This window comes from Sphaeramia orbicularis, chromosome 14 (genome assembly GCF_902148855.1).
Source record: "Sphaeramia orbicularis chromosome 14, fSphaOr1.1, whole genome shotgun sequence".
Classification (NCBI taxonomy): Eukaryota; Metazoa; Chordata; class Actinopteri; order Kurtiformes; family Apogonidae; genus Sphaeramia; species Sphaeramia orbicularis.
This window is the reverse complement of record NC_043970.1, coordinates 12,674,472-12,702,388: the sequence shown is the minus strand read 5'-3', so window position 1 is coordinate 12,702,388 and position 27,917 is coordinate 12,674,472. Positions and strand designations below refer to the sequence as shown.

At 37.2% G+C, this 27,917-nt stretch overlaps 2 protein-coding genes across 5 annotated transcripts in view; both read left to right on the top strand.

The window, feature by feature from the left end:
• Window positions 1–13,898, top strand: part of LOC115433264 (leukocyte cell-derived chemotaxin-2) — a 34,860-nt gene extending 20,962 nt beyond the window's left edge. The window contains exon 6 of the mRNA XM_030154577.1: window positions 11,222–13,898. Coding sequence (XP_030010437.1) covers window positions 11,222–11,388 — 167 coding nt within the window. The 3' untranslated portion in view covers window positions 11,389–13,898. The remainder of the gene's footprint in view (window positions 1–11,221) is intronic.
• Window positions 13,899–16,630: 2,732 nt separating this feature from the next.
• Window positions 16,631–27,917, top strand: part of sh3pxd2b (SH3 and PX domains 2B) — a 93,554-nt gene continuing 82,267 nt past the window's right edge. For 2 of the 4 annotated variants that reach the window (XM_030154659.1, XM_030154658.1), the window contains exons 1-2: window positions 16,631–17,076; window positions 21,435–21,515. In XM_030154659.1, the coding sequence (XP_030010519.1) occupies window positions 17,005–17,076; window positions 21,435–21,515 (153 nt within the window). In that variant the 5' untranslated portion in view covers window positions 16,631–17,004. The remainder of the gene's footprint in view (window positions 17,077–21,434; window positions 21,516–27,917) is intronic. The other 2 variants (XM_030154661.1, XM_030154660.1) reach the window with 1 other exon arrangement.

The following is a 27,917-nucleotide window of genomic DNA, read 5'->3' as shown; positions in this document are numbered from 1 at the left end:
ACACTGATGTAAATACAGGGAGGAAAAGGCTCATTTCACAGAGGAAAGAAAAGGAAATGTACAGGGAAGGGACATTTGTAGCTGCCATAGCATGAACTCTGACTTCCATAATTCATAACACTGTGGTCAAACCTGAGCAGTAAATGCATTTATTCTATAAGGCAGGAGTGTCAAACATACAGCCCGTGGGCCAACACCGACTGGCCAAAGGGTCCAATCCAGCCCAGGGGGTGAATTTGTGAAATGCCAAAATAACACCCCAGGGACCACATAAAAGCCCTATTTTGGTCTCAAGTGGGTTGGACTAGTAAAACACTGTCATAAAAACCTATAAGTAATGACAACTCCAAATGTTTTTCTTGTTATAGTGTAAAAAGAAAGTAAAATTACATGCAAATCTGTACATTTACAAACTATGCTTTCGTAAAAGATGTGAATAACCTGAACAAATAAGAATAACCTCAAATATCTGAAAATAATTTAGTGCAATTTTACCTAAATTTAGCCTTTTACTAAATGTTTTGTGCATTTATTGATCCAGTGTAATATATAAGTTGTAATGTACTTGTGTAGATGATAAGTGGAGGCATAATATTGTTAAAATTGCACTTGTTTGTTTTTTGTTTTGTTTTTTTAAACAAATTTCAGGTTGTTCATGGTTCACATTTTTTTAAAGGATAATTTGCAGATGTAGACATTTTTATAATGTAATTGTACTTTTTTCACTGTTATTATTTTACTGATCTGACCTACCTGAAGTCATATTGGGCTGAATGTGGCCCCTGAACTAAAATAAGTTTGACACCCCTGCTATGAGATGTGTGGGCAGTTTTTGTTAATATCAGCCATACAGGGGAAACATTTTGTGCTGTATCTGCTGCAGAACCAGAAAAAACCAAACAACAAATTATATTTATTTTTTTGTCATAAACTCTTATGACTTTTATTAACCTCCTGAGACCCGGGAAATGTCGGCAAAGTACAAGCTTTTTTTTTTTTTTTTTTTTTTTTTTTTTAAATAAGTGCCTATATTGGAAACATCATGATGCAACCATTTTTTCAGATGCAGTTTTTAAAAATTTTATGGAATGTTCTTTGTGGTGGACAGTTGTCTTTTCTCTTTTTTCTTTCAGTTTTTTTCTTTTTTTTTTTTGTATGAAGTTGTGAAACTCTCGTCCACAAATGTGGACAGAAAACCCATAGCTGGGTCTTAGGAAGTTAATACTACTTTTAAATGTAAAATTTTTGTACCTTGTCATACAGTATATTTCTAATTTCCACATCTCTCTCTCGCACGTTATTTTTTATGTATACTGTATATATATATTTTACTTCTTTTAATATATGTCTGTTAATGTGTTGTATATAGTTGCATAGAGACCATCTGTAATTTTGATGCACAATGTGTAATAACAATAAAGCCTACAATAAAGTCAGCAGTTTTATTTCTACGTACTGTATGAATAAGGACACTCATTATCTGAATTTCAATAGATTAGGGGTGTCAAACTTATTTTAGTTCAGGGGCCACATTCAGCTTAATTTGATCTTCAGTGTGCCGAACCAGTAAAATAATAACATAATAATATATAAATAATGTCAACTCCAAACTTTTTTCTGTTTTACAGTGACAAAAGTAAAATTAAACAATGAAAATGTTTACATCTATAAACTGTCCTTTCAAACAATGTGAATTACTTGAACAAACTGAAAGAATAAGTGTAATTTTAACAATATCATTTCTCCGTTTATCATTTACACATGTACATTATAACTTACAGATCACAGTGGATCTACAAATACATACAACATTTAGTATCAGGCAGAATGTTGTTAAAATTGCATTTATTGTTCTTAAGACATTTCAGGTTGTTCACATTTGTTCAGATTATTCACATTTTTTGTGAAATTATACTTTATTTTAATGTAAATACATGAAAATATTTACATTTACAAAGAGAAAATGAGGAGTTGTGAGTATCTATAGATTATCATGATAGAATTTTACTGGTCTGACCCACTGGAGACTGAATTGGTCTGCATGTGGAACCTGAACTAAAATGATTGTTAATTTTTTAATATCTATTTTTGCATTTCACAAACTCATCCCATCTCATAATTTAATGATTTTTGCACTAAATCAAAGAGGAAAAAAATGGCGTTGTCATTATTTATATGTTATTATGATGTTATTTTTGAGTTTGATGCCCTAACTTGCACTTGGCAAATTCATCTCGCGGGCCGGATTGGAACCATTGGCGGGCCGGTTTTGGCCCTCGGGTCGCATGTTTGGCACCTGTGCAATAGATTATGGTTATAGAAATAAGAAAATAAGAAAATAAGGGAAAAAAACACCTTAACATGCCCTGTTAAGCTGCAAGAACTTGTTATCCCAGAGCGTAAATTCCTGTAATCTACAGTGTATAAGGCCATTGTCAGGGCAGAGGCATTGCTAGGTGTAAGCTGTAGATGGGGATAAAAGGAAGGAGTGATTTAGAGGGATTAGTCAAGGTGTTGGGGGGTGGCTAAGACTTTATTGAACTCTCTCTTGCCTTCTACTCCGGGACCCAGCTGCATGTGAAACCCCATCAAAGGCTCTTCATGAGTAATGACCCCCGCTAAAGGCCTGTATTACACAACACTGTAATGCATCAGCGCTGTGTGTGTGTGTGTTTGTGTAAATGGAGCCTGTCATACACACACACAGCTTGGTGATGTATATTTTTTCACCTGTACGTATGCGTTTATGTGGGTGCCAGCGTTGTGAGCGCGTCCTGAGTCGATACAGCGGGGCGGTGATGAGTACACATCATTAGTCCTCATTCTGCCTCTACCTCTAATTGAACTGTATCATCAGTCGGACACGTGTACTGTCAGCTCCTTTCATCTGTGGGTAAAACACAGACATGATTAGACATCACAGAGACACATTACCTCTCCATGATACTCGCGTTAATGCTGAGACACTCATTATTAGGAGCTCACAGGTTTTAATGATGGTGATGAGTCGGCTGTCGACTGCAACCTACTTTGAAGCTGTTTGTTTTTCATTTTCCAACTTGCTTTTGTTGTCTATAGAATAGCAATAAAGACCGTTATTATTGAGGGTCTTGGCTGTAAAATTGATCCATTTGGAATTAAGAATGAAAAACACTAAGCCAGTTATCTCCCTGGTTCATATTATTGGCAGGGCATTAGAGTGTCCCACTGACCTTGGCGTGTTAATCATATGTGCAAATTGTTTACAGCACACTAAGAGGGATTTATGGGGGATGATGAGGGTAATGCCACCTGGAAGTGTTTTCCAATTTTCTATCCTGAATCTTGGTAATTTTTTCTTTGTTTGGGTCATGTATTGAATATACAGGGTGTCCATAAAGACTCTTTACAAATTAACAAATGTATTACAAAAGCAAAGGAATAGACAAATCTGTAGAAATTATTACAAAATGAAAAGTAGATATTGAAGGTTTGTTTTTTTTTGTTTTTTTTGTTCTTTTGCCTCATTTAGCCCATAAAGACCCAGTGTTGCTTTTATGTCAGTTCCCAAATAATTTTTTCTCTATATTTAACCTTTCTTAAGTGATTTATCACTATTTATTATAATATTATCCTCTGTATTTTGCATTTTTCACTGTAAATCATATATTTTCTTATATTTAATTTAGATATTCATGAAAACTCATAGTAAATTCAAAGGTTATTTTATCAAAACATAAAAAAAACAACAAAAAGTTACCTCTGCAGCAAATCTATCATTAACTAAACATAAACCAAGTGTCTCCATCCACTGTCATTGATCCAACTCATAGGTTTTACTGGTCAATCAATGTTGTAGAAGATGATGGTGTTTTCCATGTTCACTACGGAGCCCCTGAATGTCCAAATGGGTCATATCTGATGACCATGAAAAGATGACAAACTGCATTTAACACCAATTATTTACATGTATTGATAAGATTAGTGGATCAACAGGTATTAAACATGTGAGATGCTTATGGTGGTCAGTGGTGGTTTGGGTCTTTATGGGTTAATCCACCTCTACAGGGTGGGGAAGCAAAATTTACAATGAACATTTAGTTGTTTTTTCTCAGCAGGCACTACGTCAATTGTTTTGAAACCAAACATATATTGATGTCATAATCATACCTAACACTATTATCCATACCGTTTCAGAAACTTTTGCCCATATGAGTAATCAGGAAAGCAAACGTCAAAGAGTGTGTGATTTGCTGAATGCACTCGTCACACCAAAGGAGATTTCAAAAATAGTTGGAGTGTCCATAAAGACTGTTTATAATGGAAAGAAGAGAATGACTATGAGCAAAACTATTAGGAGAAAGTCTGGAAGATACTATTAAAGAAGAATGGGAGAAGTTGTCACCCGAATATTTGAGGAACACTTGCACAAGTTTCAGGAAGCGTGTGAAGGCAGTTATTGAGAAAGAAGGAGGACACATAGAATAAAAACATTTTCTATTATGTCAATTTTCTTGTGGCAAATAAATTCTCATGACTTTCAATAAACTAATTGGTCATACACTGTCTTTCAATCCCTGCCTCAAAATATTGTAAATTTTGCTTCCCCACCCTGTATATGGACACCATTAGTTGCATAAAGCACATCCAGACGGTACTGGATTTGTTGTTATATTGGCTGTATCATATACTCATCAATGGTGTCAACGACATCAGTGACCTTTTACCTCAGGTCATTGTTGTCCCCTATCTTTGCTCGATACATGATATCATTAACATAACCCCATAGAAACAAATCCAGGGCAGTGATATCTGGCGAACAAGGTGTCCAGAGGATTGGACCATCCCTTCCGATCCACCGGTCTGGAAAGGTTTTATTTTGAACTCACCAACATGCAGTCCCCAGTGTGGTGGTGCACCATCTACTGGAATCCATCACTGATGGTTGGTGGAAGGTCATCCAGTTGTGGTGACACATATTCAGTCAAAAGGTCGAAGTAAACATTTGCACTAATTGATCTCTCATTGATGAAAAATCATTGCACATGATCCCACAGTGTGATTAAAAACTGAGTACATAGAACAAATCTGATGAACAGATCTCATCGGCTGCTTTTGTAATAAATGTTTTAAATTGTAAGGAGACTTTATGGACACTGTATTTTGTGGATCACAACCATCAATTGTAGAGTCACTGTAAAATGTTTTGGCAGTGAACCAAACTGACTCTCAGCAGTAATTGTTTTTGAAACTTACAAAATGCTTATCATTGTTCGTCAATATATCACCAACTTCCATCCATTACCAAACCGCTTGGTGCTCATGAGGGTGTATACCCTGCCTGGATGGGTCACCAACTCTAGAGATGCAGCTATTGATTATTATTGTTATTCAAGTGTATATGTAAAAATATCTATAGATATAAACGAATGCCACACAAACAGACCACAAGACTACACAACACTGCCCAGTCAAAAAATAGGAAAGAATAACAATAACACAGATTGTCCTTTCTTTTCAAGGGACCCCTTATTTTATTTTATTTTATTTTATTTTATTTTATTTTATTTTATTTTATTTTATTTTATTTTACTTTATTTTACTTTATTCATTTTATTTTATGTTATTTTATTTTATTTCAGCAGTATCTGAACTTGAGGTTGTTGTTTTGTTTTTTTTGTCTTTTGTACATATAGTGAGAAGATATTTTTCTATCTTGTATATTTGCATTTGTATTTATTGTGCTTTGTGTATTTAGGGTGTGTACTGCTGCTGGATGCTTGAATTTCCCTTGGGATCAATAAAGTATCTCTAACTAACTAACTAACTAACTAACTGACAAACTAACTAAATGACACTGACAAACAATATGTGCACTGCCATCTTCAACAAATTTGTATCCAATTTAGTAATTTGCTAACAACTGATGTAACAAATATACAACTCTAGCTTATATTATATTATATTATATCATATTATATCATATTATATCATATTAGATTAGATTAGATTAGATTAGATTAGATTAGATTAGATTAGATTAGATTAGATTAGATTGGTCAAGGCAGCAACAGATTATAGTGCAAGAAAAATTGTACATGCAAAAAGATGCAAAAGACAAACAATGTAAAAAAAATAATAATAATAATAGTAGTAAGTAATAAAACTCTATAACTCTATAATACTCTGTAATAAATAGAAAATCACATAACTTAAAAAATAAATAAATAATTGGTTTCGATTAATCATCTCAGTTCTAGCCAGTTCATTGCATGGCTCTGTCACAAACACAAGCCAAAAAAAACTGAAGAGGCAAAGCAACAAAATTTGTGTTTCGTGGTTTTTCTCCTGACTGTAAAATTGTCTATAAGTAGTGGTCAAAGCTCACCTTGTTTGACTACCATTTTCAAGCCTAACATTTGGCATTTTGACATGAATTTAAAACAAAAAACAAGCTAATTGTGATTTTTAGAAACCATCAGTGCCTGTATTTGATAAAAGCTGTCACTGGAAAGAATGGAAAAGAGTCAGACATAGACCTTTTAAAAATCCATTCATAATTTATGACACTACCTGATCAGACCAGGACCACAGTGGGGGGGGTTTCTATCCTCTCCTCCAAATTATTTAAAAAAAGTAGCACATCATGCACCTCTTCAACTCAAAGAAAAAGTGAAGGCTGTTCTCCTGTTACTCCTTTCCTTCAAAAGTGGAAATGGATGAATATAGACCAGTAGCTGTCATCAAGTAGTCCACATCTTCCATTTACTTTCTACCTGCTGACCTGGATATAAAAGGCACAATACAACACATAGATGACAGAATAATGAATGCTGAAGATTAGATGCAGGTCTTGGAAAGAGAAATTTTGGAGGGAGCGCTACAATAAATCTATGCATAGATGGTCTGACCAATGAAGCAGAAGACAGGATGATAATGAGGATATGTAACTCCATGCACATATGCACCTTAATAATTAGGCAACACAACAATTCTTTCACCAGTACATAATAAAATCTGTGTAGTTTTTCAATCAAAATCATTCATTGCTTCGCAGACCTTTGAGTGTGTAAATCATATGTTGCATTACAAAAAAAAAAAAAAAAAAAAAAGGACCAATGGCCCTGTATCTCATGTTCTATCAAGAATCAATAACAAGGTGAATTTGTGGCTTTGTCAGCTTCTGCCACTATGTTTGAGTCCTGTGGTCTTGATGCAGGAGATCAATCTCCCAATAGAAGTGGGTGATACTTTTACTGGAGGAGAACTCAACTAATTAAATAAAAGTCCATATATGACTTCCTATCAGTGCTCAGTAGTAACTATATTGATATCAGTAACCATTTCCATGTTAAGCCATCAAAATATGACCTGTAGAGGCCAACAATGTAATAACAAAAGGTAATATAATAACGGCTGATAATGTAATAAATTAGCCATTTTTAAAATGTAATAAGCCAATAATGTGATAAAAGTCCTGAACCGATAACTTTTGGCCGATAATGTAATAAGTTATTACATTATTGGCCAAAACTTGTCTTACCAAAAAATTTTTGCAAATGTAATACCTCAGCCAATAACATCATAATACATTAATATCTCTATATTTAAGTTTCATTTATTAGATATAACTGTGATAAAATCTCCCTCTCTCTCTCTCTCTCTCCCTCTCTCGCTCTCTCTCTCTCGCTCTCTCCATGTTTTTGTCTATTTAACTTGATGGTAAAAATGATCTCTAGTCCTGTCTGCTGCTCCTTAGCCTTTCAAGCTAATGAGTTATTACGTTATTGGCCAAAAGTTATTACATTATTGGTTCAGGAATTCTATTACGTTATTGGCTTATTATTTTTAAAAATGCACATTTATTACATTATCAGCTGTTATTACGATATTGGTTGTTATTATATTATTGGCTTCTACATGGCCCATTATAAGTAAAGGCAAATATTAAATAATTCAGAAATTTGTCAAAATTTTAAAATCAAAACTTCTTAAAACTGTGAACAACATTTGTAGACAATGTTCAAAGGAAGCTATTTATAAAATTTGAAATTAATCAGACCAGTAGTTTTGGAGAAGAATATTGTTGAACCTAGCCATTGGTGACCTGGAGTTTGACCCTTCAAGTTCACTCAAGGTCAAAGGTCATGGACCCAAATAAAAGTCCATATATGGCTTCCTATCAGTGCTCATTAGTAACTATATTTATATCTCTAATGTATATCTCTTTAACATTTCAAAAATTCATAAAAAACTCCAAAATTTTAATGTCTCAAAATTTTGAACAACCTTTGTTGACATTGTCTTAAGGAAGCTACATATAACATTTGAAATGAATCCGATCAGTTCACATGAAGATGATGACGACGACGATGCTGGACAGAATGCCTTCACAACAGCTTATGGCCTATCAGCCGCTGAGGTGAAAAAGGGATGAAAATAATGATAGTTTTGCTGAAAGCATGAGACACACACACACACCTGCAGTGACTGACATGTGATAAGTACTTCAGATGTGTGATCTACAATAACACAGTGTGAAAGTAACTGGATTACACTGGTGAACATCATAAATTGAACTTGTATTAGTGAACATTGTGTTTTAGTGCCAACCACCACCGTGGGAGATATCAAATCCATGTCCAACTATGTCAGATTCATTTTGTAGCTGGGCTTTAGATATTGTTAGGGCCATGAGGATACACAAAAGTGAATATTTTAATGTCATAGAGAATAACTGAAAGCACTGTCACCTGGTACCTGTGACTGTGTATTCCTTTTTCATAAATCTAGACATTTGCATCATAAACTGAAAGCATGAATTAGTTAATAAAGTTCACAAGAATGCAGGAAATGTGATTAACATTCTGAATGTGACCCCTTTCATGTTTAAACAAAACGTACAACCACGCAACATGTTTAACACAGAAACCAGAACAAATTCCCATTCACAAGAAGTTCATATATGCCCTTCATTTACACTTGTTCTGTTATAATTGTACAGGGCGTCCACAAAGTCCCTTTACAATTTAAAAGATTTATTACAAAAGCAATTGATGAGACATGTTCATCAGATTCGTTCTATGTTCTCAGTGGTTTTCAAAGTTTTTAATCACATTGTGGGATCATGTCCAGTCGAATCATTGAGCCATTTGTCTTCAATTACTGCAAATGTTTTCCTTGACCTTTTGTCTGAATATGTGTCACCACAACTGGATGACCTTCAACTAACCATCATTTTCCAGTAGATGGTGCACCACCACATTGGGGACTGCATGTTGGTGGGCTCTAAATGAAACATTTCCAGACCGGTGGATTGGAAGGGACGGTCCAATCCCCTGGCCTCCTCGTTCACCAGATATCACTCCACTGGATTTCTTTCAGTGGGGTTATGTTAAAGATATCGTGTATCAAACAAAGATACAGGATATCAACGACCTGAAGTAAAAGATCACTGATGTCATTGACACCATTGTTGAGGTTATGATACTAATGGTGTCCATATACAGTAGTGTTGAATTAAATGAGGCAAAATAAAACTTTCAGTATGGGTCTTTCCATGAAACTGAGTTTATTTTGATATCTGGTACTTTGCCAGCTTTTTTAGACCCAATAATAAAAGTATGAAATACAATTTAGACATATTTCCTCCCAGGATTTACCTAATGATGACCTCAGATAAATGCAAAAAATTATGCTCTTTTAAAAAAAATCATACTCAGAGCCATCCCAAAATGTTTTATTTGTAATAAAATATTAGGGCCAAAAATAGAACCAAAACTGGGACATGAAAAGCTACCTAGGTGTCAGTGTATTTGATCTGGACCACATAGCTGTAAATGGTCTTATATCGCGCTATAAATAAAGACACTATGTTAAATTTGTCGATCCTAGTGGTTTTTCTAACCCAGACATGTGGGTTTTTCATGAATTAGCAGTCTCATTTGAGGTTTCGTGCGCAACCTATCGTGTCCACTCGCATTACATGTGGAGCCTGCCCATTTAACCCTGTAAAGCCTGAACCATTAAGTCACTGATAGAAAACCCAGTTCTTTGAAACTGGAGCCTTTATTGGTCCTTCTGAACAACCAAAAAAATATATTTTCAAATATCAATTTCCATGTATGAGTTTCGTTTTAGTATCATATTTGATACATCAGGTCTCAATGCTCAAATATTATTATTTTTGAACAAACAGAAACATAATATAACTCAAACATGTCTAACAAATTGGTCATTCATTTTCAAAATTGGCAAAGTTCTGCCTCCTTCCTCATTAATGACAGCCTTGTAGTGTCACTGGAAAGGCCTCTGGTGAATGAATTCCTCCCCCCTGGTGGATTATCTGTGTATTGCATGTATCTAATTGTATACATCAGGTTTTTTAAGAAAAAAATACCACACTTATCATGCAGAGGGCTTCAAAACTCATGTACCAAATATGATACATTTGGCATTTGAGTTATCTTGCTAACAGACAGACAGACTGACAAACCCCGGTGAAAACATAACCTCCGCCGCTCCTTGGCGGAGGTAAAAATAGTAGTGCACAATTTTGCTGTCCTTTTTACCGTGTTACATGCAGATTTTTGTATGTGCACGTCAAATAAAAATGTGTTTTATCTGAAAAATAGTTTCTCTTTTATCTCAGTAAATATTTACTTTTAAAACAGACCCAAAGTGCTTCCGAACTTGCTTCATAACATCAGTCTACATCTGGTTTGAATTTTAGCCCCTCTGTCCTGCTTTTAGGGACCAGTCTAATAGAAGCACCCACATCTACTTTTCATTTTGTAATAATTTCCACAGATTTGTGTATTCATTTGTTTTTGTAATAAATGTGTTAAATTATAAAGAGACTTTATGGACACCCTGTATTATCCTAATCCTATCTATAACTCTGGAATTACAAGCTTCCAGTCTTCTACTTTTAGAAAATACACGTTTCACTCCTCGACATAGACTCATGACCATTTGCGTAATGTGTTTGCATTTGTTTCATTTCTGCTTTTGGTTAAATCTATTTGTTTCCCTGAACCCAATTGGAAGTGACATGTGGTCCATCAGACGGTTCAGCTTTACACATTATTAAAAATGAATTCTTTAATTTATCACAAATACTCAACACATCACCGCATGTGGAGATGAGTATTTTTCACAAGGCAGGAAGGAGATGAAATTTTGAAGGCAGCATAATGATTTTAATGATCCCTTCTGGTATTTTGTTTTTTTTTGTGTCCAGTTCACTGTGTGCAGATTTTCAACATCCGTCCTTACCGCTACATGGGTCCTGTTACTAAAGGCGAAGCTTTGGGCTACCTGCTGCCACTACAAGACCGTTTGTCCGGCATCACTTCACACCTGAAGCTGCAAATGTGTGACGGCACCGACCCCTCACCCTTCATATGACCTGTTGAAACGACCCTTTTTCTCTAATCTGTACCATCACTGATCCCAAACAATTCATATTTTCATTTGAACAATTTGTTTAGAGTATGATTCAAAGGTAATCCAAGCTATAATTTGAGGTCTGTGACACATTTGTTTGATTTTTGTTTTTAAGTTTCATTAGTCTGGGTTACTGTGTTTCTTTAGTTTCAATGTATATGTTTGTTTTCTCATTTTATTATAGGTATTGTTTGTACTATTCACACAAACATCACTTTTCATATGAATGTTGTATTAATTATTGCTTTTTTAAGTGGAAAAAGGGGGGGGGAGGCTTTTTTAAGATTACTGGAAAAACATGTCTATAATTATGATATTACAACCTTTTCCTCCTTCTTTGAAAAACCCCCATTCCATCCCTCAACACTGACTCATATGACCTTTTACGTAATGTCTGTGCATTTGTCAGATGTTCAATACAATGTGACTTTCATTTCTGCTTTTAGTTAAAATAAAACCCAGTTAGAAATGAATTATGGGATGTTAAAAGTTAAATATGTTGGGTGGGGGGAAAAGGGAAGGACTGCTGTAAATATAACCTTAATGTAATGAGTACAACACTCCACAAGATGGAGCTATTTTGCAATGAAAATGTTATGGTTCAAACCTGACCTTTGTGCATTTTAAACCTCAAAGACCTAAACAGCAGCCAAAAGCATCCATTTATATATTATGTTTAGTAACTGTTCAACAGTTTGTCAGGTTTCCCATTTGCATGTTCAGAGAATCTACAGTGAATTTGACAACACTGACATTTTCTGTAACGCTTGATTCAATAGTAGAACACCTGTAGTTTAATGAATGAACAAATGACTGGTTGTAGACACTTGTTTTTATGTTCAGATAGTATATATTTTGAAAAACTCACAATTTACTCTGTTTTCTCTGATCTCATATAATAACCTTAGGATTTACTCTGACTTTTTATGAACATCTACACAATTTGTAAATTAAATATGCAGAAACCCACCTATATTCACTGAAAAAATGCAAGGTACAGAGGGTGATATTATAGTAAGTGGCGATAAATCACTTAACAAACTTTAGATGGAGAGAAAAAATGCACATGTAAGTCACCACAAAAATTGTTCTAGATCTTTAAGGGTTAAGAAAAAAAACATCAAAATTTGCAAATTGCACACTGAACCAAAAAGAACAAAGTGCCAACAAAATGCAATTGAAATGACATGGAAACATTGAACTGAGAAGGGATTATGACTTTTAATCTGAAAACTGACTAAAATGTAGTGTTAAAAAAGTAAGAAGAAAAAAGGTTTAACATTGGCTTCTGAGATAGAGTGTAGTCAAAGAACACATCAGCACAAAATAGAAATACTCAAGTAAAGCACAAGTATCTGAATTTGAGCTTAAGTACTTTTTTTTTTTTTTTTTAATTATTATAGAGCAGTTTTCCTGTTACTCCATCACCACTTATTCATCTCATGACTAACACTCACACCCAGACATCAGAGTATCCTGCAGCTGCAGTTAGGAACGGATCCTCCCTTTGACCTCAGTGTCGTAGATACTTCAAAACATACACCACATGGACAAAAGCATTCAGTACCTTAGTTTATACTGGAATTTATGTATTTATGTGAATAAATTCAAAACTTTTTCAGCTCAAAACTTAAAAAACATAACATTTTATAATAATGGATAATAATGGTATGTGAATTATCATGAATTCATGCATCAGTTTATGCATGACTCACCATTTCTTTATGTACATCACTGATGATTCATGATGAACTACATGCATGATTTTTTTTCATGCATGAATTCATGATAATTCAGTTACCATTATTTTCAAGTGTTTTCATTAAAGAAATATGAATTTGATTTCTTCCCTAAGACCCAAATGTTAATCAAAGAATAATGTTATTATTTTTTTCTCATCGTGACATAATTAATTTACACTGGGAAAAAAATGAAGACCAGTGTCTGCCTCTGCTTCCTGCACACTGAATACATATCACACACACCCACAGAAGTGGAAAAAAGCTTTTGATGACCCTGAAAGTTTTCCACAATATCAAAGATTATCATGAAATACTTAGAAAAATCTGTTTTGTGTTTCAACAGGTGTGGCTGCATCAGACAGACACAAACAAATGCAATTTTTGTTTGTTTATTGTTAACAAGAAAAAATAACAACATTCTTGACAGTTTCAATATGTCATGCTATGGAAGTGTTTTATAATCCTGCTGAAACATCCAGTTTTGACCTTGATGGAACAGTGTGCATGCAGAAGGGAGCATGTGGGTTTGGAGAATGGAACAATACTTGGTTCAGTGACTTAAGAGTGATTCTTAATTCAATATATCACAAATGCATGAAGTGTCCAAGAGCTTTTTTGAATAACTTCGGGAATACTGAAGCTGACTTAAAACTAAAACCTGAATAAATTGAAGTGTTTGTTAAAGGATCTGTGTTGGATTGTATGAGCTCATAATTCATTCACAGGGCTAAAAAACCCCACCTCTGCTTCTTTCATTATTATTGGCTGGTATAAATGGACATACCCCCCCCCCCCCCCGAAATCTACTCTTATGGGAACATAGGTTGAACGTTACCTTAAACCACAGGTGTCAAACATGCAGCCGAGGGGCCAATCTGGCCCCTGGAATGAATTAGTGAAATGCAACAATTACACTGAAGATATTAACAATCAAGGATGTTAAAATAATTTTAAGTCAATTCGATCTAAAATGGGTCAGACCAGTAAAATACTATCATAATAAACTATAAATAATGAAAACCACAAAATTGTCTCCTTTTTTTATTGTAAAAAAATAAATAAAAGTAAAATTACACAAAAAACTTTTACATTTACAGACTAGCCTTTTACAAAAAATGTGAATAACCAGAACAAATAAGAACAATGTCTTAAGTGAATTCAGTGTAATTGCACTAATATTCTGTCTGTTATTATATGTTTTGTGTATTTGTAGATCCACTGGGATCTGTACGTTGTAATGAACATGTGAAAATGAGAAGCTGAGGCAAAATAATGACATGAATTGTTAAAATTGCACTTTTTTTTTTTCTTAATTTAATTTTGTTCATGGTTCATGTTTTTCACATTTCTATAAAGGACAGTCTGTAGATGTAAAACATTTTGATCATATAATTTTACTTTTTTCCGCTCTAAAACATAGAAGTTAGACATACAAATTTTGGAATTGATATTATTTATATATTTACATATTCTTCTGTTATTATTTTACTGGACACCCCTGCCTTAAACTTTAATGCATTTCAGATTCCAATCCTCTGTCTGTATATTCATAGATTGTAGTTTCTTGTGTTATTCTCCTTTTTCTCATTCAGTAAATGTTGGATTAGTTCCACACTAAAAAAAAAAAAGTGTGTGATTTGCCTAAATCTCACTCTAAGTGCCCAACCCAGTGATACAGCTTTAAACAGACAGGATGTGAACCCTTAAGTCAGGGGTGTCAAACTCATGTTAGTTCAGGAGCCACATAAAGCCCAATATGATCTGCAGTGGGCTGGCTCATTAAAATAATAACATGATAATACATAAATAATATCAATTCCAAAATTTGTATGTCTAATTTCTATGTTTTACTCTTACTTTACTACGTTTTAGAGTGAATAAAGTAAGATTATATTATCCAAATTTCTACAACTACAAACTATCTTTTTAAAAAAAAACAGAAAAACATGTTAGCCCTGCGATGAACTGGTGACTCGTCCAGGGTGTACCCTGCCTTCGCCCCTATGTAGCTGGGATAGGTTCCAAGCGACCCCTGTGACCCTAGTGAGGATAAAGCATAGGGACGGGAATTGAGAACCGGTTCTTTTTGAGAACCGGTTCCCAGTAGCTCGATTCCTTGGAATCGTTTGCCTGCCTGCTTAACGATTCTGCTTATCAATTCCGCCTTCGTTGTGCATGCGTGATGACGTCACAAGTACGCTGCATTGTTTTGGTCAGAACGTAGCCAACATGGCGTTGAGGCAGGAACTGTCTAAAAAGATAACACCAGGTCCATTTGGAATATTGTCAAAGCTTCCATGTCTTCAACAGGGTGGAATCCCTCCAATATCCTCAAACATTTGTCCACAGCATGTGAATCATTTACAGGAATGTCACGTATTTGATACTCAGTGGTGCTTGTGAATGTAGCGGCAGAGTGAATGCCGGGCCGGTTCCGGTGCGGGCAACAAACGTCATAACTCCTCAAATACAAGTTTCCGAAGGTAAGAAGGTAAAAGAAATGAGGTGCACAACAACAGGAGACAAGCCGAGCCGAGTCGAACCGGTTCCACGTAGTAGAAATGCGGCAATAGAAGAATCAGTAAAGCGTCTTTAGTTTCACTTTCACTGTACGCCCCCCCGAACCGGGCCCAGCATCATCTGTTATTATTATTTATACATACTGTATATGTTATATTTTCTGTGCAGAGATGGAAATATAAAAGACAGTTAATGCAAACACACCTGTATGTACTCTTTTATTCCCTCACCCAATGAGAATCGATAAGAGAATCGATTAGGAATCGGATCGATAAGCAATATCGATAATGGAATCGGAATTGTTAATGATTCCCATCCCTAATAAAGCGGGTTCAGAAAATGAATGAATGAATGGAAAAACATGAACTATGACCAAAATGAAATTTTTAAAGAAAAAAAGTGCAATTTTAACAATTTATGCCATTATTTGGCCTAAGATTCTCATTTTTACATGTTCATTACAACATACAGATCACAGTGGATCTACAAATGCACAAAACATTTAATAACAGACAGAATATTGGTAAAATTACTCTTAAGACATTTCAGGTTGTTCATATTTGTTCAGGTTTTTCACATTTTTTGTAAAAGGCTAGTCTGTAAATGTTGACATTTTTGTGTAATTTTACTTTTTTTACACTAAAACAAAGAGAAAAATATGTGGTTTTCATTATTCCTACTTTATTATGATAGTATTTTATTGGTCTGACCCACTTTAGATGGAATTTAACTAAGTTTATTTTGATATCCTCGATCGTTAATCTCTTCAGTGTGATTTTTGTATTTCACTAATTCATCCCGCGGGCCGAATTGGACCCTTTGGCGGGCCGGATTTGGCCCCCGGGCCGCATGTTTGACACCTGTGCCTTAAGTGATCCTGCAGCCCGTGTGTGTGTCCGTGACGCTAGAGGGTGGTCCGTGGAGCCGAGTGGAGCGTCCCAGTCCCTCAGATGGGAGTAGGCGAGCTGGGATAGGCTGGGAGTTTGGTCGGAGCCGTCAGCGGGACGGAACAAGAAGGCGAAAGAAGAAGAAGAAGAGGACGGGAGGGGGGCGAGGAAAGAGGAAAGAGCAAAGGAAGGACCGAGCGGCTGCTAACTTCAGGCTTCACTGCGGCTGAATGTCGGTGGGGGGACTGTGAGACGCTTTACCGTAAAACTGCATCTGTTGCCGTCCGAAGGTCCGAGGAGCGAGCGGAGCGGCGCGAGGACCGAGCGGCGTCGCGACAGTGCAAAGTTTGAGAGCCGGGTTTTGACTGGTCCCAGTAGTTTTCTTCACAACCAGGAGACGTAGCAGAACAGCAGAACAGGAGGACATCATGCCACGGCGCACAGTGCAAGAAGTAACAGTGCAAGATGTCCAGAAGCGAAGGAATCCCAACAAACACTACGTAAGATTCATTTTACGGTCAGAACTATTGTGATTTTCGCTGCCTGAACTCGGCACCGCTTCGGCGTTTTTCGGCACTTTTCGGCCTTTTTCCTGTAGGGTAAAGTAAAAACAAAGAGAGTGTCAGATTACAGTTTACCAAAGCAGCCGACACGGAAAAAACCCCTACCAGAATCCGGCTTTATTTTACCACAACATCACTTATTATAGATTTAACATTATTATCACCGTTATGACTACATAATCTGCAAAATGAAAGTAAATCTCAGTCAAGAAAAATCAAGTAAAACTGAAGTTTGACCCTATTTAACAGTAACCTCCAGGTATTCAAGCTGAATATGAATTCAGACAATATTGTTGCTCCACTTGGGTCTGATTTATTTATTTTAAATTTTTTTTTTATGTAGACACTTAACATTTTTGTCTTTAAAGGGCAAAGGTCATCACTCTTGTTATACCATGTCATTACAATGCAGTCAAACTGATGTGATCCATGTGACCCATGACCCATCCCTTCGACATCTGCTCTGGTCACATGTATGAATGCGAATGTATGAGCTTTGTGTGATTCCAGAAGTGAAATGTAGGTGTTTGGGGCGCTCGTGTATGGAGGTTCATGGAGTTAAATGTCTGTAAATGTGTTTTCTCCACTGCCACTTCCTGAAGATTGTCTTATTTTTTTTCTAATAATAGGCTGTCCAGGTGAATCCCTCAAAGGGTCAAGGCTGGAGAATAAATTGAACATCCTGGCTTTGTCACGCTTTAATGCTCTTCAGTTTACTCCCACTAGTATACCTGGAGGCATCCATAATAGGGGGATCTAAATAAAAGTGGTAACATCCCTCGGGTGGATGTCGGGTGATGCTGTTATTATTTGGTTTCCATCATGTTGCATTCATTACTTGAGCGTGTCTGTTTTGTATTACCATATTACTCCACGGGGGACTGGAAAAGAAACCCACCCCACTGATATTCCAAAGCTTGTGTGGGAGACAAGAATGTCCAAATGACAAAGACCCATTTCAAGTATTTCTGTGGTTCATAAACAATCAGACTTGTATCATCACTGTCTGAAAGTGAGTAATGGGAGACTAATGTGGGTCAGTCTATTCTGTGTAAGTGCCTGAAGTCAGATCGTAACCATGCAGGCCGCTGTGCTGTATGACATCATCTGATCTCGAGGGCCAATAAGTGTCAATGCCAAGAGATCAGCAGGTATCCGTGTTTGTTCCGTGTACATGTGCGTGGGATCCTGTGTTGGTTTGCATCTGTGCATGTGTGAAAGTGACACCCGGGTCGAGGGATCAACACATTTTACCGCTGTGAATGTTACTGGTCAAGGACATAGAGTTCTTGTGGTCCCTGTGTCTCTTCCATCTGTCTCTTTTGCTCTCCGATGTAGCCAATGTTGCTCTTTTTTGGCCTTTTACTCCTTTATGCACAAACACAGACTTCAATCCCTAAAGCTTTGACAAACCTGAGGTGTGGTTCAGAATACAAAAAGCAGCTTAAGTTTCATCTTTGTCTGAGTCGGACCATGAAAGATTAGGAAAGGACTGAAAAATTGAGAGCACTTCACTTCTAGTAATGGAGTTTCATTTCCCAGAGTGTCATTATTGTTAAAGTTATAGCTTCACTTTACTTACTTGGAATTCCATAATTATGCGTTATGTGTGTAGAGAGGTTATTTTTCTCAATTATTTTCACAGACTATGGAGGATTTAATGTAGTCACTGCCCAGACGCAAATTGGATCTTTGTGCTTATCTCATTGTGTGAGCCTCTGTCAGTGTAAGTGGACACAGTGGTTTCAGGATAGTAAACACCATCTTTGATTTCTGCGGGAATATATTGTTTCATATTTGTCATATAAGGCTTTGAAATGTAACTCTCTTTATGTAACAAAAGAGAATGCTTCCCCACTGGCCTACAAGTCTCCTGCAGTGGTGCCCATATGTGACTTTTTGGCCCTTAGATGAGTGTGAGCCTAGAGAAGGTCTGGGAGCGAGGCCAGGAGCTTTCAGCCAGACCCAGCGATCCACCAGGGAGTTTCCAGTCACCTCCCTGCCTCCTCTCTCTTCTTCTTTTTTCTACTGGGAGGAAAATTAAGGAGTGTGTTTGTTTGGGTTAACCTCCAGACTGTGATGATTGGAGTAGATGCCTTTGGTTGGTTGTTGCTGTGAATGATCTCAGAATGACTGAGTTTATGGTTTCATATGCAAAAGTTGCAAACGTGAGGCATTCCCACATTAAAATATCTAAACCTTTAACTCTGTGTTCTACATTTCATTGAATTGTGCATTTAGACTACTTTATACACTGGTTAGCCATGTGACATTATGACACTGACAGGCAAAGTGGTTTTAATTTTGCTGATGTCATTACAATGGGACCTGTTAGTGGGTGGGAAATATTAAGCAGAAAGTGAACATTTAGCCCTCAATGTTGATACGTTAGAAATGGCAAAATGAGTACCTGTAGGGATCTGAGCAATTTTCACAAGGGAGAAATTATGATGATAAAATCACTAGGTCAGAGCATCTCCAGATCTTGTTTGACATTCCTGATGTAAAGTGGTTAGGAAGTACCAAAAGTGGTGTAAAGAACAACAACATCTCAACCAATCCAGCATTTATGGGAGCAGAACATGATTACCACCTGTTTAAATGTGTAGGGTTTCCATTTTTCCACAAAAACAGCTCTGACCCAAGGCCCAGACTCTGTCAGACCTGTGAAAGTGTGCTGTGGTATCTGGACCAACATGTTAACAGCAAGTCCTGGAAGTAAAAAAGGTGGACCTGCTTGGATCAGACTTAATTGTCCAACACCTTCCACAGATGATCAGTTGGCCTGAGATTGTGATGTCCTTCCTTGGTCCATTTTTGGTTGGTATTAAACCACTGCAGACCAGGAACACCCAACAGGACCTGTATTTGTGGAGATGCTCTGACCCAGTCGCTGATACAATACGGACCTGGTCAAAGTGACAGAGTTCTTTTTGTTTCTTATTTTGCTGCTTCCAACGCATCGGCTTCAAGGACTAAATGTTCACTTGATGCTGAATGTATCCAACCCAGTCAAAGGTTCCATTGTAATAAAATAATTAATATTATTACCACTTCTCCTGTCAGTCGTCAGAATGTTATGGCAACAGCTGTGTTAATTTGTTCCCTGTCAAAATGTCGGGTGTGCTAAGTTCTGTCAGAATGTCAGATTTCATGCTTCTATGCTTGCATAGGTTTTGTGCTATGAGCTGGTTGTTAGTTGATGTCATGTCAGCCATTTCTAAGTGAATGACTGTCATTGATGCTACAGTCTGTACACTGAGTACTTTTACACATACCCTAATATTACACTATTATTCCAAATTTGTCAATATCCTGAATATGCCAGATGTGACGTAAACAAGATTTGGATACCCTGAATTGGGCCTTTGTCTGAATGGAGCATTTTCTGATTGAGGTATATCCTGGGATATGCAGGATTATTCTGATTTTCATGAGGATTCTTTAGTGCATTCAGGTATTGCACTCATTTGTGGATGTCATCACAGGTTGCACCACGTGGCCCCTGTTTACTCTCATTGGGGTCAAGACAAAGATCCCCTCTGGTAAAGACGCACCCTTCAAAACAAAAAGCCCACATTTTTCATCCCCAGGAGAAACACACCTAACCTATCGTTAAACATTATGAAAGGGGATACCAGCAGGCATTTGTGTATGAGTAAATTTCAAAATGCTGACCTTTTTCAGAAGGTGTTTGAAGCACTAGAACATGGAGATTGTGTATTGATGTCAGAATATCTGTTACCAAATCATATTTTTACCAGGATATGCACAACTGCATAGAAATAGGGGGAATATGCATTTTTGTTAGCCATGTAAACAGCACAATAGGAGGTTTGCCTTGTTAAGAAAAAGTCATTAAAAATAAAGTTATATGGGGGGCCTGGGGCATATTTTTTTCCCCCTACGTAAATTATTTATGTTTAAGATTCTGTATAATAGCTAACCATAAAAGCTCACCAGAGGCTGATGTTCTGGTTTTTATGGTTGAAGCTGAAATAAGTGCTGCAATTTTGCAAAGACAGATAAGACCACACAAAATCATGATTTCCTCTTTGGCAGGAAGTGATATAAGTGGGACTAGGAGATGAAATAATAGGATATCCCTGCCATGTTCATGTTGCCTGACAAGTGTGCCACCAACCTTTAGTCATGATCCTTTCACCAGAAGTGACTCCTGCGCTCGTTACTGTCACGATGAGTCAAAAATGATCTCCCGTCGGGTGGTTGTGTCATCACATGGTTGACAATCATGACTTTTCTGAGTGTTTTTTTTCTTTCTTTTTATCTTCCAGGTTTACATTATCAAAGTATCTTGGAGTGATGGCAGTACAGAGGTCATTTACAGACGCTACAGCAAGTTCTTTGACCTACAGGTGAGTAATGTAAAAAGTTAAAGTGTAGGAATCTGTCTTATGATGTTTTGTCTAGGTTTTCTAAAGGTGTGTTGGGTTTTGTTTGTGTTTTAAGACATAAGTCGTGTGGCAGGTATTAGTTTCACATAGACTAGCATATATCAGACAGATGAAGTGCCATTTCTGTCATGGATACGACTATGTCCCCAGGAGATCCAGTATTTGTGGCCAAGCTCTCCCCGCTCCACCCATACGACACTGATAATTATATTGCACGAGAAGAGTCAGGAAAATATCCCATTGAAGTTAATAGAGGACACTGATGAATGCAGCGACCACACTGATGACCACAGAAATGTCTGAATCATTCTCGAACGTCATACTGGCAGCGTGTGTTGCACAAGGAGGGAATCTCATTAGTATCCTACTTTCCCTTCCTCTTTCGAAGGTAATGGAGCCGGGTCCGCTGTCATGGCTGAGCTTACAGAGCGTGGGCTCCAGGAAACCCAGAGAGGCAATTGCTAGTAATGACCGCATACTCAATTTAGGCGCAGCCCACTGTAGATCTTAACTGGATTAAATTGCTTTTAATTGATTTGGATTGCCAGAGCATGAGCAATGAGATGGAAAATGATTGTTGTCCAGATATGTTTGGTGTGACTGCAAGTGTAACTGTCAGAATGTGAGTGATTCCGTCACTAATTCCATTAATTTTAGTTAATCCCATAAAACCTGACAAATGTTATTTATACATCAGCTATAACTGATTTTTAATCATGGCAGCATTCTAGCATAGAGGTGTTGGTGGAGTTAAATTTAATGTAAAAGCTATAAACTATAATGTATTGTGTTAGTGCACTTAGAGCAGGTTGGCTGAAAACACTGAGTAAAGTGTGCTCTTCACTAATAACATTTGATGTATATGGTTTACTAACCCATCCATTGTCATGGTGTAGAACAACTGCCACAACATTTATAGAGCTTGTCTTCTGTTATAAATTACTTCTACTAATCCTCTGTAGTCTTTAATGTGGGGTCATGATTCTTGCTCACTTACACCATTATAATTCATAACAGTATAAAGGATTTTCTTACATTTACATTGTGAGCTGATGTGACGTGCGATTCAAATAACAGAAGAAATGGATTATGATGGCATATACTTAAGTCTGTTTATTCTGCTTTAAACAAAACAGCCAATGTCATGCTGCCAGTCATCCTCAGAGTACATATCTGAGCTCTGTCAGATCACACCTCAAACTAGAAGGGCTCTCAGTAGAGTACATACCTCCACCAAGGCCCCACAGTCCTGTTATTCAGGCAAATATTAGGGAAAAAAAGAAAAAATATTCCTTCTTCTGTCTCTTTTTGGATGTGTTCACTCATTTCTGTGAGGTTTGCAGTTCCTCTCCATTATGATAAAAATGCAGTATCTTAAAAATATCCCATTCTTGAATGAACTTGAGTGAACTTCACTAATCATGTTTTTAGTCGACTCAAAAATGTACGGCCCACTTACTAAGAACATTTGTCGCCGGTATTGTCTAACTGATGTAATGGGATAAAATGATAAAGTGATGACATTTTATATCCAACATGTTGAAGGTCATCTTCACTTTGTGAACCATCACACACCTTGATCTGAATTTGACAAAGTGGATTCATCTAATTTGACTTCATATTATTGTAATTAGAAGTATGGAACTTTACGTTTTGATTTTATTACAATTCACCATTCAACAAGTTCAATACTGACATAAACATACTACATACCTGTCAGCAGTGTATCACTAATTAGACATGTGACAATTAAATGGATTCACAGTTGGATTTGATCTTGATATCTCATTAGGATGCATCTTTGAATCAAAAATAGTTTTACCCCATGAAAATCTCTGCAGTAGTTTTTATGTACACCTGCTGACAGACAACCAGCAAAGAAACCAAGAAACCAGACAGTGTTTACTTTAACAGGAGGTAATGCAGTCACCAACGCTGAGTGTTGTAATGACCCCTCAGCCCCTTTTTGATGATGAGGCCTGCTCTGTACCTATACTCCTGTTACTCCCTGCTCCCTTACCGGTGTCACTATCCCCTCATCTCATCTGTGCTAGTTTCTCCTATCTCCACCATGACCATGCACTAGCCGCAAAATATCTGAAAATGAAGGTCAACATTGCTGTCCAAATTGGATGAGTCGACCCTGATTTGACCTTGAAAATGAAGGTTGAAAAGCCAAAGAACTCATCCAAGAGCTTATGAAGCTGCACCTAAATCCCAATCCTGAAGGAGATCTATTTGGTAAAGAGTAATCACTGATGGACAGACAGATAGATGTACAGGGAGACACAGCAGGATATAAAAACACTCCTGTTGTTGATGACTAGTTGGCTGAGGGGTAAGAACTAATAAGAGAAACATGACACAGCAATGTATTGTTACAATAAGGTCTACTTTTAGTGGCTACTGCTATTTAAGTAGCAGAAGTCTAAATCAGAGTAAAAATACTCTATCTTCTGCAGCTCTCTTCTCTCGGCCAAATCAAAACCTAAATGTCTTTAATTTGAGGTTTATCCAAGCTTCCATGTAGAGTTGTAGAGTCACATCTAATTTAATCTGATCAGCAATTGTTCATTCTAGCTCCTTCCTGCCTCCTTACCTGCATTAAAACACTTCAGCCAAGTCTATGTCATGTGGTAGATATTAGGGCTGCACGATACTGGAAAAAACTGACATTGAGATTTTTTTTAACCCTGCGATATATATTGTGATACGAAATACAGGGGTTGGACAAAATAATGGAAACACCTTCACCTCAAGATGATAATGCCCCAATCCATACAGCTAGAATTGGTAAAGAATGGCATGAGGAACATTCTAATGAAGTTGAGCATCTCGTATGGCCGGCACAGTCCCCAGACCTCAACATTAATTGAGCATTTATGGTCAGTTTTAGAGATTCAAGTAAGACGTCGATTTCCACCGCCATCGTCTCTAAAAGAGTTGGAGGGTATTCTAACTGAAGAATGGCTTAAAATTCCTTTGGAAACAATTCACAAGTTGTATGACTCAATACCTCAGAGAACTGAGGCTGTAATTGCTGCAAAAGGCGGACCTACACCATATTAAATTATATTTTGTTGATTTTTTAAGGTGTTTCCATTATTTTGTCCAACCCCTGTATCTGTGTGGTGCTCATGTACACTACCAGTCAAAAGTTTGGACTCACTTGTTTTTTCTTCATTTTCATGACTATTTACATTGTAGATTCTCACTGAAGGCATCAAAACTATGGATGAACACATATGGAATTATGCAGTTAAAAAAAGTGTGACATAACTCAAAGCATGTTTGATATTTTAGATTCTTCAAAATAGACACATTTTGCTTTTATTAGTGCTTTGCACATTCTTGGCATTCTCTCGAAGAGCTTCATGAGATAGTCACCTGAATTTTTTTCCAAAAGTCCTGAAGGAGTTTCCAGTGATGCTGAACAGTTGATGGCCATCTGAGGTCCATCTTATATCATTTAAATGAGAAGGAGAGTCCAAACTTTTGACTGGTAGTGTAAATGGTCAAACAAATTAGTTGTGTTACCTCTCGTTGTGGCAACAATTGCAAGGCATTATCGACACAGAGTACGTGTTTCAGTATCATCCTTCTTGTAGCTGAAATAATTCCAGATAACTGATGTTGCTTTTCTTTTTGGCACCAAGTCTTCGTTTTCAGTGATTTTTCACTTGTTCGTTGCTCATTTTTCAATGTTGTTACCAGCGACTCACTCCATGTGCAGGGGCGTGGTCTGCTTCGGTAAACTGATTAAGAACGGTTGTGATTGGTGGATTGCTGCGCGCAGTGTGTGTCAGTTACCCAGGTTGAAATTAGATGAGAACACGTTGAGTTCATTTGCCTCCTACATTGCAGGACCTGCGATGTGACTATTGCGCACACGTACATTGCGATGACGATGCTCAAACGATATATTGTGCCGCTCTAGCAGATATTCTACAGCCTGAAAACAAAGCTTATAGAAGTGGCTAGAACCCTTTCCTCCACCCAGACCCTTTGAATTAAAATATGCTAAAAGGTTCTTATGCAACTTTTTCCCAGTGATGCCAAAAACCACCAAGCACTGCAGCTTTAAATGTTTGTTATTTAATCAATCTCCTTATCCCATTATAAACAAAAAGACCTTTCATCAGAGGTTTAATTTCAACAATGGCTTTCAGTGCTTGTTTCATCTTAAATTTAACATAACCCCAGTACATTTAAAAGTCACTGCAACAAACACTATAGGATCAGTGGCCCTGACTTGCATGAGAACAAATGTGTGCTGTCGTCTGAGTGGGTTAATTTTTCCAGCAGGGTCATTTGTTGCCGTTTCTGATACGCTGACAGCCTGTGGGTGGACTCGTCAGCAACCGAGATGTAGATAAAACCAACTGGAGAGATTACAAACCATTTTCTTATCTCCTGTTAAGTTTGGCACTAATGTATTAAAGCCACCTCGAGGCAGCAGCATTTTGTGGTGTGGCAGGTTAGAATGTTTTAAATCTCATCTCTGTACCTTGATAAAAAGGATTATACGTGTTTTGTGTGCCAGTATTTCTTGTAGAAATCTATGAAGCGGTTTGTCTTGATCATCTGAAAAGGTGCGTTTTATAAATGGACATTAAATCCCATCTGTCCCGCCATGCTGTTATATTAAGCAGCTTTTGAGGGATGAGGCAGTGGGTTGACATCATCAGACTTCATCACAGGTGTCTGGACAGAGCAGCGATTCAGATCTGAGTCACGTACCTCCGCTGCTCACCACCTTATACTCATTTCCTCTCATCCTATTTGAGTTTTCTACGTATGAACTCATCCTTTTACCCATTGGCTGTCTCGGCAGCAGCATGGTGGTTGACGTGAAATCACAGGAGTAACATCACTGTACAAAGCAACACATGTCTGTGGTCATTCTGAAGTCTCCGAGCCAGACAGGAAGCCTTATTCACCACATCCCGTCAACAGCCCAGATCCAAGCAGCTGATGCAACATGTGCTGTTTGTGACCACTGGCCCACATACCCATTCAGCCTTGTGTCATTTCATTTTCTGCTTGTTGTTAGGGAAATTTGTATACTTCCAAGCCTAAAAATAATACCATAGAATTTAAAGCCTTTTTCCAGAGAGACAGGCACCCAAATCACACAGCTATTAGACAGCTATGTTAGTAATGCCTCTAATGTCTACTGCATTAAAACATTAAAACCCATTAATGAAGGTTATAAATGCAAATGGTATAGAATTAAGCCCACCACATTAAATAGAAACAACACTGGCATCACAGCTGACACTTCTCTGTAATTATTAATGCCTTTCATGTCTCACAGTCTGCACTTCCTGAGAAGACTTCACCAAAAGTCTGACGCTCTTCGCACCTAAGATATATCTGTTGTTTCTTCTAAACCACATGTTCTACCTAAAATACACAAACAACCATCACTGTGAAACTGTCTCAGCCTAAATAGCATCAAGACATGGTATTTCCTAAGACGAGGATACTGCTTTTCGTTGTCCTAGTGAGTTTGCAGCTTTAGTTCCATGTCAGTAAGAAGAGTTTCCATGCTGCATACGTGTCCGCTCAACTTCACAAGCTCTGTCTTCCAGCTCCCACAATCGCCTTAAAATTAGAATACAGTTGCTCATTAAAACTTGGAAAAAAATGCAGTGCTACTTGGTTCTTCACATTTGCACTTGCAACTGTCACATACTTTCCATCTGCAGTAATATTGTTACCAAACCTTTTGAAGTGTGTGATTAAGTGGGAGCATGTTATTTGCTCAAGAGCTTTTTTTTTTTAATGTGAATTTCACAACCCACCAACAATGTGTTAATGTCATTTGGTCACATTCAGAATCAAATGAACTTACATACTGTATCCCTTTAGCCCAGAAAAGAAATAAAGAAAGAAAAAAAGGAAAGTCCAGATGTAGATTTAGGTCAGTTCCTGGGTTTGCTGCTCTGGTGTAAGAGCTTATGGCTGTTTGATTTATGCAGACCTGCTGAACGGACATTTGTCATCATGTCTGGTTCTGGCAAAGTAAACAAGATCAGCACTGAATATTGTAATGACCCCTCAGACAATGAGGGTTGCCCTGCACCTATACCCCTGTTGGTCCCTGCTCCCCTACCAGTATCACTATCCCCTCATCTCATCTGTCCTGGGTTCTCCTCTAACCCCGTGGCCATGCACTGACCCCGAAAGACCCAAAAAATGTAGGGCAACATTGCCGTCCAAATTTGATGTGTAACTAGGGCTGCACGACATTGGAAAAAACTGACATTGCGACTTTTTTTAACCCTGCGATATATATTGCAATACAAAAAAATGCTCAGGAGGATATAATAGCTGTGTGATGCTGACATAAATGGTCAA